General features: G+C 55.2%; 1 protein-coding gene across 1 annotated transcript; it reads left to right on the plus strand.

Moving 5' to 3' along the window:
• The first annotated feature begins 5,557 nt into the window (after positions 1–5,557).
• LOC118708711 (NUT family member 2G-like) lies at positions 5,558–13,068 on the plus strand. Its single transcript, XM_045575045.1, has 7 exons — positions 5,558–5,795; positions 8,737–9,451; positions 9,798–9,926; positions 10,378–10,514; positions 10,907–11,151; positions 11,572–11,688; positions 12,156–13,068. The coding sequence occupies exons 1-7, from the start codon at positions 5,558–5,560 to the stop codon at positions 13,047–13,049; spliced, it is 2,475 nt and encodes an 824-aa protein (XP_045431001.1). The 3' UTR covers positions 13,050–13,068.
• Positions 13,069–13,914: the final 846 nt, after the last annotated feature.

Raw genomic sequence — 13,914 nt, forward strand, 5'->3', positions numbered from 1 at the left:
CTACTCCAGCCACAGATAGCAGTAGTCCCAAGCAGCATGCTGAAGATAAGGAATGGAAGGAGAAAGAGACAGAGGAGAAACAGTCCAGAGATGACCTGGGGATGGTGAAGAAGCCTTGCCATGCTAGCAGTCATCTGTGGTGCAATGGTGCAGGTTGCCGTGGACAAAGCCAAAGAAGGTCGGACCTGCATTGTCACTGCCCATTATTTTGTCCACCATTCAGAACATGAATATCACTGCTGTCATATCACAGGGGACAGTGATTGGAAAGGGGAAGTCAAAGAACTGATGGCCCGGGAAGGAGACTACTAAAAACTAATTCCTTAAATGCCTGACAGCCATTTAAAAGGACATGAAAGAACTTAATCCTTTTCATTGGACCTTCCTACATTTTCTTTTCATTCTTGCTCTTATATTTATTTCTAGTTTGCAGATGCTAATGAAAAGTCTTAAAAGGACTCAAGCCCTGTACCTGGCATAAGCTTTTTAGATTTATTAAGAAAACAAAAAGTGGGAAACGCCAGAGGCTAAAACCAACAGAGGTAGCATATAAAGGCAAAAAGACCCATTGGAAGGCCATTGGACTTTGATATTCAGAAAGGCTGAGAATCAGAATAATGTTGCCCTGCTGTGGGCTCAATGGCTGAAGGCAATTCCCTAATATGCCTGTATGCATTCTTAAAGGGCAAATGTGTGTTCAAAATAAAAGCTGACAGGTCCAGGGCTTCAGTGAGCTTCTCCACTAGAGAGGGGTTTCCACCTGGCCCCATGCTTTCTACATTCATATTTCATGTCTAGTGTTTTAATTTGTGTGTGGCCCCTTCTGTAGATCCTGAACCCTAGACGAGCTCTGACCATGCCCAGCCATTCTAGCATTTTGCATTAATTGCACCTGGTTGGGGTTTTCAGTGCTGATTCAAGATACCAAGGTACTCCTGTCCCTCACCCAGAAAACTCAGAGCCATGCCTTCCCATTTCAGAACCAAAGCAAAATTTTTTTCAACAAACAACCCAAGAACACCTACCTTGTAACAAGTCTACATTATACTGCATGTTTATTTAAATGCACTGGTGGGGTCCCTTCGCCTGGCCTGTGTCCTCTTGCAATCTGGGACTCCTCAGAGGATGTTGGAGGTGGGGTGCACAGATTCAGCCTGATCCCTGAAGGCCAAGCCAAGGGACCTCCGTGGTGCACAAATCCTCTCCCCACATTCCTTCTGAGATTCATCAGTTGGTTCCATGTTTCCATGCCTGTACAGTGAGTGTCTGCCCCCTGGTGGTCAGTGCATGTCATAGCTACCAGTCGACCTGTTGCACAGTCACTGAGGCATATATATATATATATATATATATATATATATATATATATATATATATATATAACATTTTAAAATATAAAACTATGCATGGCTCCATTCTGGCAATAACCTACTATATGATCAGTACAACACAGTCATTTTATTGGAGCTAGGTTATGAAGAAGACAGTGAGAGTTACTAGGAATCTGCTTATACTCAGACAAGCAGTTATTGGGGCATTTAACAAATGAGGGGTACATTCTGTTGGCAGGAGGATCCACCACTGAAGAGAAAAGACCAGAAGGAGACTCACTATAATAAATTCTTGGGAGGGATTAAGAGAGGCAGGAGCAGCTGTGGGGTCAGCTGGTGGCTACACTCATCATGTGGTTCCCTCTGGTGCTTTGCAGATCAACATGGCATAGAGCAAAGAGGGTCATGTCATCCTATCTGTGACATGTGATTCATCTCAGTGCCAGAATCATCCTGAACCTTCAGATAACAAAGAAGAGCATGTCTAAAGCATTCAGAAATGTCAGTCATATATGTCCTCAGAGTGGGACTTCCCATCTCTCCGGGTGTCAGCCCCTAGCCATCCTCAGGGACAAAGCCTCTTCACCTCCATCCCTGTCACATCACTGACCCCTAAAGTCCTTCTTATCCAAAAGGATTGAGCTTTCCATGGAGATAAGTGGGTTAAGAACTAGTGACATCACTGACCAGCCTGATACGCAACACAACTCACCATCTGGACCCCATGTGAAAGCTGTCCTTGCCCACTCACCTTAACCCAGAACACCAGTAACTTAGCTCAGTAACACCAGTACCTGCCCAGCTGATTCTTAGGGAATTTGCCAATGGTAACACTTCACCATCTGACCTCCTGTCCAGGAATCCCCCTCCTCCATCTTTCTGACTGCAGCCTGTCAGGCCAGCAGTACACCTGTGAAGGTTCTGTTCTGCACGGCTATCTGTCTACCAGGCACACCCATCTAGGGCCCCTGATGCCAGGACCATACAAATGCTAAAGAATAAAGAAATGTTCACCTGCCTAAAGGACAGACACCCCAATCCATCTGTAGGAAGAGGGGCCAGAAATCACCAACACCTATGGGATTCTTAGGCCCTAAAGAATGGATCAGCCTGATTAAGAGCAATGCAATGATGCAGAATGACCAGGGTCCATGCACACATAGGAGGGCCCACAGCCCCAGATGCCTCACTTGCAATTCATGGAGAGCCTCCCAAGCATATGCCCACAGATACCTGAATATTATTGCTTCAGACACACATGCATCCAGACATACACATACACAAGTGGGGTGCTGGTGAATGCTGACCACTCTCAGGAGGATGCAGGAAAGACATCATTTGTGGTGAGTACCTGGTACAAATATTCCAGCATGACTAATTTCAAGCTACCCACCTGATGAACAGAGCCCCAGAGAAATATGCAACATCAACTATCCCAAGCTAGTGTGAGCCAGTTCCAGTGCACCCCATCCCCTGTCATATGATTATGTGTGTACAAGGCACTAACACCTGGAGTAGAAAGCTCCACTCCCACCCAGATATATAAACAGAAATTTACATATATGAACACATGTTCATTTCTACCCTTACTATCCCTGAATATACAGATAGATCACTTCTTAGTACCTAAATTGTTATTAACAAAACTCTAATCATCCTGAATATTCACATTCTACCCCTACAATTATATACACACACAACATGGGCCGGTATACAAACATGGGCAACCAACATACTACCCAGATATACACACTGAATACTGAATACTTCAGACTCTAAAAATATCATATACACAACTGTCTTGTGTGTCACCTAAAAAAGATCCATATGAAACCCTACAGCCCTAAAATGCACATACTCCATGATTCCAGAACACACACACAAACACACACACCCTGGACAGCCTCTTTGTTTGCAAACACGCAAAGTGAATACTCACATTCCCTAGAATAGACAGCCCATCCACAAACTCCAGGAACTTATATACATTCACAGTCACAAACAACTACTTATCAAATACATATAAGTCCACCTTACACACACTGAGAAGGACACATACAAGCACCACCACCAAATTCTGCAAGCATTACATTCTGGAACAGATGCAAAGAAGATCCTAAGCCTGCTTTCCATGGAGATAAGTGGGTTATTTTACAAATCCCAAATACACAGACCTCAAACCACTCATGAATATACACCCCATATGCTCAGACAGAAACATGCAAAACACAAAAGCACTGACAATCCTATAACTTCACTAATGTGCATACACAATTCTCACACACCGATGGAAACACACACACACACTCCCAATACCTGGATGTATACACCCCTCAAACACTATGCATTATGCCGCCTCCCCAGAATATAACCTCATCACCTCCCCTCTGCAGTATGTAAGAAAAGCACACTGTACACATGTTTTCTCCAGCATCACTGAATATACAGACCACTGCATGCTAACTTCTAGCAAATACATATGCAATACTTTAGTATTCTCCAAAGAAATATACTTTAAATACACCTAAGAGCCCCTGAACATACTGGTAATTCAAGCACCTGGTGATAGATATAAGCACATACCAGTATACATGGACAAGGCATGCAGAAGTATCTCCAGCAAATCAGATATGAAATAACTTCCAAATTACCTAATGAGTCAGCTCTCAAATCAACAAATACTAACCAATAACCTTATCACTCACCTCCCATACATAGTAGACACAATCCTCCCACTCCCTTCTATAAGCATAGAAACCCCTCTCCCCGTCAAATACACACATACCCGGTACCCAAAATATGTCCGCCTTAGGAGTCCCTTCTGAAAAATACAAACACGTAGCTCCAGCAAATATCCTTCCCCAGGGCCATGGCCCTGGAATACACAGGAATACACATGTCAACTCCACACACATAGTCTCCACAAGCCCGAAATAGACCCACGAACACCCAGTGCACTGCAAATATGCAAACCCACCTCCCTATACTTATGTCCAAATATACTTCATGCTACACCACCTGCGTACACAGAACCCCACACTCCCAAATTCCCACAGAATTAACTCTTCCATCTTACAGAATACAGCCACACACACACCACACCGAATCGCACTAACACTACTGCACATTCGCATATAGACCTACCAGTCCTAAACATAGTCACAGACCTGCACTGAAACAGGCAAAGATCACAAAAAGAAATACACATAACATTACAACATGCCCCGAATACACAATACAATTTACATTCCCCAAATACAAAACACAGATCATACACCCAAGCTAATGAACGCCTGCACTTGTCCTAACATTGCCCTATGCAAATGCCTATAATCCTTCCAAATCTGCTAGTAGAAAAATCCCGGAATTCAAAGGGGGAAAAACAAAACGGGTAACATTTCAGCAAACACCAAATTACAAACACATTACCACCCACTGCTTGAGTATTCATGCACTACATCTCAACACCCTCCAAATACAGCACTCAACCCTACACACTCACAGAAACAAAGGCATGACCTTCCCGTGATCACAGACAGAGCGAGCGCACACATTTGAATCCACATCTCAGATTCCCTCCACCAAGCGAACAGGCACAGACCCCAGGCCTGCCCCCTACCCCAGGCTTCACACCCCCAGTCTTCACACACCCCAGGCCTAGCACACCCAGGCCTCACACACCCAGGCCTGCCCCCAACCCCAGGCCTCGGGGCAGAGGCATTATGTGGTCACAAGGCCGCTGCCCTCAGGGCGGGGTGCGGGGGAAGGAAGCCTCGGGCTGAGGGGCTCCAAGGGGAAGGAGCCCCAGGACCTGTGGGGAGGGGAGGCTCCGCCATGTCCGCTCATTTCCAATGAGGGCAGCTTCCTGCTGACCCGGAGGCGCCTTCAGATCCGGAAGAACTGCCGGGAGCTGCGTGTCCAGAAAGCGGGGACACAGAGGAGCCGGGCGGACAGCTCACGGGCATCACTGGACCCCGTGGAGGCCCCGCACACTGACCGCCCGCCCAGCACCGCTAGTCAGAGCCCATTCCCCTGTGAGCACCACCGGAAGTGAGGGGTGGGGAACACAGACCTGGGGGCAAACAGCAGAGAAGAGGGGGACACCTGAGGGGTGCGGAGGCCGCGCGCCCCTTCCCTCCTGTTCACCTAACGGACTCTAGAGGCCGCCATGCCAGGCCCCACGTGCAGCCTGGGAGGCGGTTGGGGACGCTCCCTGCTGTTAGCGCATGCGCGCCTATGGAAGCAACCGCCTTGGCGCATGCGCCTATGGAAGCAACCGCCTTAGCGCATGCGCCTATGGGAGCCAACCGCCGCAACGGACGCTGGGAGCAGTTGTAGGACAGAGCCCCGCCCCCAGTGGGCATGCTCCTGTGTCCTGGCGCGAGGCACCCTGGGAAGAGGCACCAAGGCTGTCCTTGCAGCAGAGGAAGAGGACCCTGACCCTGTCCCTCCTGTATTTATTCAGTATGTGGAGATTTTTCAATAAAAGCTGCTTCACAGATGTTTCTTTTGCAAGGTTGTTGTTCAAACATTGGTCAAAATATGGCAGTCTGCACCAGTTTCCCATGACATGGCAGGTAGCATGGGAATAATGTCAGCCTACATTTTTGTATTATATTGCAGAATTTCAATAGTCAATAAAACATACTTATAGTAGCAGGATCAACTTATTCACTTAAGTTTGTCATACTTTCCAAAGAAACTGAAATTATACAATAATCTTTCTGGCCATTTGCAAGAGGGGCAAGAGGCAGGAGAAAGACACATCACTACATTTTCCATTTTGCACAAGTTGTGATCCATGCAAAGGCATTATTTGTTTAAAACATTACATTAAAGTCATTCAAAGAGCAAAAAGTTAGACATTGAACAACCTAATACAATGAGAAACAAAAGTGGTGATTTCTGGTCTTGCCCTGTAGGCTGCAGGCCTTGCCCTGATGGACTGGAGCAAAGGGAATGGGTTGTAAGGCTGGGCCTGCTGCATCTGCAGGGATCCCAGCACTGGGCAGAGCTTGGGGGCACAGGACAGCTTCCTCAGGAATGAAATCCAGCATGCTGCCTCTGTGGGGTCAATCCTAATTTCAAACCCTGGGATCCCTGAGCCATAGGTTCCCATTATTTCTTCAGGCAACATGTTCTAAATTTTGTTCAGAAATTGTAGCCTGTGTTGAAATAAACCAAGACCAGATAGGAAGCAGGTTGAGGGACCCAGAACTAGGGTGATGGGTCAAGAACGAAGATAAAGGACACATCAATAACCGGGTGCCTAGAAATTAACCTTGGGGTCATTACTGTTAGTGTGTCTTTAAATTTATGACTTTAAATTTGAACGGAACTGTTGGTTCTTGCCTACCTATCAGAGCCCTCCATGGAATGCCCCCACCACCCCAGCCAACCAGTCCTCTGCCCCTCCCCCGCTGCAGAAGGTCAGGAGCCCCACATTCTACCGTTTAAATCCCAACCTTCCCTCCACTGGATGGTGAGCAGCTGTTGGAGCAGGTCACTCTCTGGATCCTCGGCTTGACTTTTCTCGTTGTGGAGGCTTCTAGGCAGCGGTAGTCCCTGAATGAGCCCGCGGGGATGGCTTCAGTAGGAGGTAGGACTATAGATTGGAGGGGGTGTGTTTTAAACACTGAGCTGTCCCTCAAACTTGGGATTGAAATGTGACTCTGGGGAAACACGGTTTGACTGAAGTAGGAGAGAGCACTGGACCTCCAAGCACCTGTCACCCGGGGAGGCTGGGAGCCAGTGGGAACCTGTGATGGCACTGGCCGGGAGGGCTTCTCAGAGGGGGTCAGGGTGGCTCAGGGACATACCTGAGTGTGGAGGGGGACAGGGTGGCACAGGGTGGTCATGGAAAAGCCCAGTCCTGTGTGCTGTTCTGGGGCTCCTGGAACTGGCCCCACGGCATCTTTCTAAGAGATTGAGCTGAGTGCACTAGAGTCAATGGGGGCAGTGGGAGGGTGGTCATAGCAAGAAAGCGGTCCAGTGGGGCTGTGTGTTCAAGTCCACAATGAAATGTCCTCCTGAGGGCTGCCTGGAAGGTCCTCCACCTGCTGTAGCCCAGAGCTTCTCCCCTGCATCCAGCCCAGGGAGCTGCTTGTTGGCTGGGATTCCACACGGGCAGGGCGGCTGGGAAACTTCCACCAAGACAGGGCCCGCTTCCCTGAGCTGTCCCCAATTGTTCCCTCCGTGCCACCCAGGTCTGCAGCCCGACTCCCTCTTGTCCTGCACACCCTCTGCCCTGCCTTTACCTTTGAGTTGACTGTTTTGCTGACAGTCCACATCCCTACTTCAGGGACAGAAAACAGATGTGGAGCGTGGGTTGTGTTCCGTGGAACGTCTGCAAAGGGGGGGTTCTTTTTTAAAGGGGGAAGGGGAGCACAGCAGCAGGAGGACCATGTCTGTGTCAGTGTGGACGGGCAAGGCCGCCTGTCCTGAGTAATGAGGGCGCGGCTTGAGGTTTGTTCTCCTGGACGAGGTCTGCTCTAGTTCCTCTGAGTGGGGATGTGTTCAGACACCTCTGTTCCACTATCACGGCTCACACCTGCTTCCTACTGTCTTCACTTCCCACTGTTGGGAGCTGGAGAGGAAGGACCTCACCCAGTCTGCAGTCTCATGACACACCTAACAGGACAGTAGCTATGGAAGTTTGTGGAAACCCCTACCACCAGCCCCACTGTGTCCCATTCTGTGGCCCTCCTCTGACTCTCTGCAGCCATTGCTGGCAGTGAATGACAGAGCTCCTGAGGGTGGCCATCAGCCTGAGCCTGGGCCCAGTGGCAGGACCTGGCCATGTTAAGTATTCACTGTTGGTTCTGACACACGTGCATGCTGGGCGGAGTGTGGAGGGTTAGATCAGGGTTCCTGTGCCTTCTTGTGCAGAGACATCACTCGAGTGTTTCTGTGTTGTTGTGCAAGCCCAGGACAGAAAGGGGGCGGTTTGTACTGAGGAAGAGGAGGACTGAGGAGCAGATGGGCCCTAATGTGTTAGACACGGCTGTTCTCAGAGGCCCTTTGGGTGCCTAGAACTTACCTCGGAGATGTGAGTTCCAAGGTCACTACCGCTCAGGGCCAGGCCTCTGAGGCTGGCAGGGTCGGTGCCGGGGAGTCCTTAGGGAGGCTCTCAGGGCAGCGCTGGCTGGGCTGGTGCTTCTCGCAGACAGGGGTCAGGGAGCCTTGGTGAAAGGGGAGCAAGCTCTCCAGTGGAATAATTCCCAACTGGAGGTCAGAGTGTGAGCATGACCTGAGGACATTTGCCACCTCCCCAGTTTGCCCATCCAAAGGGCCCTCCCTGGTGAGACTCACTGCCCTGGTTCCCCAGCGGCTAAAGGGGCCCAGAGCGCCTCAGTGCTGTTTGCTGGGCCTCCTCCTCCATTCCCCCTTTCCTTTGTCTCCACAGCATCTGCAGCGCTGGGAGCGGATGTGAGCCTGAAGCCCGGTGCCTCCCTGACTACTTTCATGGCCCAGCCCTGTCCCCCACCCTCTACTGGCCCCGCACACCGGCCCCCTGGGGAGCAGCACCTGCCGCCCCCCAGGACCCCGTCATTCCCTCCTGGCCGCCCCCTGGTGCTGCCGGCTTGGCCCAGGACACCTATGGTGGCAGGAGATGCTGGTCAAGGCCCTGTTGGGACTGGGGCTTACAACATCATGGCCCAGGTCAGCTCAGAAGGGAGGCGACCACAGCCCTCCCAGACTCAGACCATTGTCCTGACCCAGGCCCCCCTCTACGGGAGCGCTCCAGGTGCCGCCTGTGGGGGTGCTGTGTGTCCTGCACCCCTATTCTTGGAAGCCACTGTGGTGGAGAACATTATGCCCATCTCGGTTTTTGGGGGCACCCAAGCCGGCGATGGAGGCTGGTGTCCCAGCCTTCCTCCTCAAGATCCACCACCAGCTGCCCAGCTGATCCCCATCGTCCCCCGAGTGGACCCCGGAAGGGGACCACACGGGGCTGCCAGGGAGGGTGGCCTGGCCGCCTCCCAGTCCAAGGCCTCGCTGGACGCCTCTGACCCCAAGAGTGTGTACGAGGACTTCCGTCGTTGGCGGCGCTTCAAGGCCCTGGCCCGGGGGCACCTTCCCCAGAGTCCTGATGTGGACGCTCTTTGCTGCTTCCTCATGTGAGTGCACTGGGCAGGGCAGGGGCGCCCCTGGAGCTTTCCCATCACAGAGGGGGTGGGAGGGCCCTGCAGGCGGGCTGATGCTGGGAAGCTGGCGGGAAGGCCTGAGGGTGGGGTCCCAGCTTGGGTGCCAGTGCAGGGTCACCTCCAGGCCTGGTTCAGGGGCTGGTGTGTAGTGAGGCCCTGACAGCAGCAGCTGGAAGGCCTGTCATTGCACACAGATGCCTCCTCCCTCACCTGCGGGTGCTCAGCCCTGCCAAGTGAGGGTGGGACGGGCTCCACTGAGCTGGGGTGGCCAGGAGGGCGGAGGCCAGGCTGGGCGGTGACTGAACCTCACACATTACAGGCCAGAGCTCCGGCCCCTGTCCCGCCTGAAGCCCACCATGACGCTGGAGGAGGGAATAGGGCGAGCCATGCAGGAATGGCAGCGCAAGAGCCACTGTGACCGGAGGGTCTATTTTGAGATGGCAGAAAAGTGAGTCAGGGTCCTGGGTCCCCACACCGGGGGAGGGGGCTGACTGCGGGGCAGGGTCCAGCTGTGAGGTCTCATCAGAGAGGAGGGGGTGGGAGGGTGTCACTCAGCACTGGGTCCCCGCAGCCCATAGGCACTTCCTTCTGGGAAAGCCTCTCCCTCAGCTTCAGACCATGGGTGCTCCTGTCCCACCTCCCGGGAGCTCCCCCTCCTCTGAGGCTGACCTGTCCTGGGCGGGACATGAAGGCTCAGGACAGGCTGGGGAGGGCTTGCCCGCCCAGGGGGCCAGACCCCAGCCAGAGGGGCTGTGCAGCAATGTGCTCAGCAGCCTCCTGCCTCCCCTGGGTCCGGGCCCTTACAGCCCCAAGGCCCTTGCTCTCCATCCTCCACCCGCTGCTGCTTGTGCGGGCTCCTGGCGGCCTCCTTTTCAGCACAGCCTGTGCCCTCACCCCAGGTTCATGGTGTTTGAGGCAGAGGAGCAGATGCAGGCTCAGAAGTTGCAGTTGGAGAAGGGGGCGCAGACCCAGCCTCCTGCCCCACCGAGACCTGGTCCTAGGAGGCTCCCAGCCCCAGTGGTGGGCGCGCAGCCAGGTACGCCAGCACGTTCCCACAGGAGCCCTGGCCCCAGGCAACAGGGCCCAGCGCAGGCCCCTGTCCCCCCACATGGCCTTCTCCTCAGGGGGCTTTGGGCTTGAAGGGAAACAGCCCTGAGAGCCGGGCCTCAGCGCCCTGTGTCCCCATGGGGTCTGGACCGGGTCCCCTTTCTCAACCCCTAGCCCCACTCCTTGCTAAGGGCCCACATGAAGTCTGCTGAGAAGCGGGCTGGCTGCGGTGGCTCCCCATGTCCTCACTCTTGGGTGCTCCTCTCTGGCCTCCCCTCACACAGTCACACCCGTGTTAATGCCCCAACACTGCCCTCCGCATCGCGTGCCCTGCAGGTGGGAGCTTTGTCCCCTCACGCTCCTCCTCTTCCCTCTGCCCAGCGCCCACTCCCAGGAAGGCTGTACCCAGCGTCCAGCGCGCCCACACCGTCCAGCCGCCCTGGGAAACCGAGTCACATGACGGGATCCCCCCTGAGGCCGAGCAGGAGGACATGGACCTCACGGAGGCGCTGCCCATGGGGGCGCCCGGCGGAGGGTGGGCAGAGGAAGTGAAGGAGTGGCTGCAGGATGAGGGTCTCCTGAGCTACCTGGACCAGCTGTGCTCCCAGGAAGACTTTGTCACCCAGGTGGGCTGGCCCATAGCTCTGAGCCTACAAGGTCCCAGAGGGTGGTGCTGCTGCCCCCAGACCCGGGTTCCCCCAGGCTGATGGGATGGGTCTCTGCTCTTTGTTCCTGAGCTGGGCGCCTGAGAGTGTGTATGTCTGTGTCTGCATGTGTGTGCTTCGTGTGGGTGTGGTGTGTGGTATCTGTATTCATGTGTGTGCCCTTATGTGTGTATGTGCATGTATGTGTTTACCTGGGTATACATGTGTGTTTCTCTATGTGTGTTTATGTGTGTGTACCTGATGACCGTGATGGAGGGGAACACCCACCTGTGCAGGAGGACGGGGGTGGGGGGGGTCTTGGCTTTCCCACTTGTCCTCCAGCCCTGCTGCCTCCCAGTTCCCTCCCTGCCAAGGGGCTCATGGCCGCTTCCTCTGTCCCAGGTGGAGGAGGTCATTGACCCCCAGTTCCTGAAGCAGCTGAATTCCCCAGACGCCCAGCTGGACCCCTTGGCCCTCGCTGAGGAGTTGGAGCAGGAAGAAGGGCTCACTGCTGCCCAGGTGAGCCAGGGCAGGGTGCGACCTTAGGGCGATGGGGGGACCCCAAGTGACCATAGGACCCAGGGACCCGGGGGAGTTAGAGGGGGACAGGCCCTGGTGAGTCAGGGAGGGAGGGAACAAGGTAGATCATGGGCCTGGGGAGGAGCCAGGGGAGGGAGCACCCCAGAACCAGGATATACAGCCTGTCCACGCCACCCCTGCCTGCAGGCAGCACATGCTGAGGGGCCAGCCTGGGTGGGAGCTGAGCGGGAGGACAAGGAGGAGAGAGCTCCAGAGAGGAGGGGGATGGGGGCCCAGAAGGGGAGAACAAAGCTGGGAATATGGCACAGGGGACGGAGGAGAGCCTCTTGACTGTCGTGGATTCGAGTCACGGTGTCACCTCCCCTCCCCCCAGTGCCATTGCCCATCGCCCGCTCCTCCTCCTCTCACACGTGTGCAGCGCCAGTCACTGTCCCTTCTCCCTCCAGCTGGCAGAGAGGCGACTCCTGGCCTCCGAGGAGGGGGGCGAGCAGGCACCCCCAAGTCTCAGTGCTCCCCTGTGGGACTCACGTCCTTCTGAGCCTGCGAGCAGCCAAGATGCCCGGAAGCGTCACCAGGGCCCCCAGCTGGGGGTCAGTGGCACAGCCTGCCCGCCAGAGACTGGCTTCCAGGACCCTCAGAGGCGCGGCCCAGCAGACGCCCCCCGCTCCCGGCCCCCGGCTGGTGCTGTCTCTTCGGGGCCTGAGGAGCAGCCACCGCTCCGGGCTGGATGCCCCCCCGCTGCTGCCCAGGGCCACCGGCCTGCAGACTCTGCACAGGCACCCAGGGCCTCCTGCGTCCCCGGAGAGGCCTCTGTGGTCAGGGAGACGCTGGGGCCAGCGGCCAGGCCCCGTGAGGACGAGGAGGACCTCCCCAGCCTGGCCTTCCTCTGGGCCTCCCCCCGCCGCCTGCTGCCCTGCGCGCTCTCTCTGAGCCCTGGCCCTGCCTCGGGCCCGGCCTGCCCTGGAGGCCGGGGGCCCCGGGGCGCTGCCCAGGCCGGGTCCCTGCAGAGAGGAGGCCTCAGCCGAGCTTCCCCTGCAGCTTGCCAGCCTCAGAAGCGCGCTCTGGGGGGCGGCCCCGCCCATGCGGAGAAGACCCGCCGCCCAGGGGCCGACCTCGGGGTCTGGGGGAGGCCAGCACTGGCTCTGGGGCCGGTTCCGGCCTCACAGCCTCACAAGAGAAAGCGTGAGCCCTCTGACCCAGGGAGGTGGAGGAAGCGGCACTGCAGCCAGAATGGAGCAGAGGGGAGTGCCCCCCACTGCCCGCGCCCCGAGGGGCCCAGACCTGATGGGACCTGGCTGTCCCCCAGAGGAGCCACGGGCTCCTTCTCATGGCAGGGCTGATCCTGCTGGTCCCCTGACCTGGGAGGATGGAGGCAGGAGGGAGGGCAGGACCCTTGGAGGGAGGACTGGGGTTGTTAGGAGGGAGGGCAGGACCCTTAGGGGGGTGGGTCTGGGGTGGGGTAGGAGGGAGGGCAGGACCCTTAGGGGGTGTGGGCCTAGGATGGGGATAGGAGGAAGGAGAGGACCATTTCGGGGTGGGTTAGGGTGGGGGTAGGGCTAGCACCTGTGGGGCATTGTGGGTCAGATATGAATAAAGATATTTTTGTTTGAAAATGCTCTGGGCTGCTGTGTCCATACTCGGGTCTGCGCTGCTCCTTGGAGGGGACCTGAGAGGAAGGGAGGATGCGGGAGGTCCTGGGCGCTCTGCACCCACAGGGACCCTCAGTGCTTCCTCCTGATTGACAGGGACCTCCTCCCACTGCTCCTGGGAGCACACAGCTCTCTCATCCCCGGGGACCCTTCCCGTCATTCTTCTCCCAAGGCCAGACTGAGGCCTGATCGGAGAGGGACAGGCTGGGCCTCAGGGGCAGGCTGTCCCTCTGGGCCTCCTGCAGGAGGAGCACCCTGTCTCACTGGGTGACTGAGAGTGAGGGTTGGGGGGAGGCTGGAACAGGGGTGACAGGAAGTAATGGCGACACACCTGTTAAAGGTGGGTACATGGGAATGAAATGGCGGGAGGATACCAAGTCCCTTGGTAAGGTGAGCAGATGTCCTGCTTTTGGTAGGACAGTCCCGATTTTTAAGAATTTGTCCTGCGTCCCTCAGCGTTTTAAAAAAGTCCTGATTTTTGGAAAGAATCCTCTGTTCACCTTACCCTTGGGGGATTTCTGTGTGGGACAGTCTTGTCCAGCTGGGGGAGGCGGAC

The sequence above is a fragment of the Pipistrellus kuhlii genome, unplaced genomic scaffold (assembly GCF_014108245.1).
Source record: "Pipistrellus kuhlii isolate mPipKuh1 unplaced genomic scaffold, mPipKuh1.p scaffold_m20_p_62, whole genome shotgun sequence".
Classification (NCBI taxonomy): Eukaryota; Metazoa; Chordata; class Mammalia; order Chiroptera; family Vespertilionidae; genus Pipistrellus; species Pipistrellus kuhlii.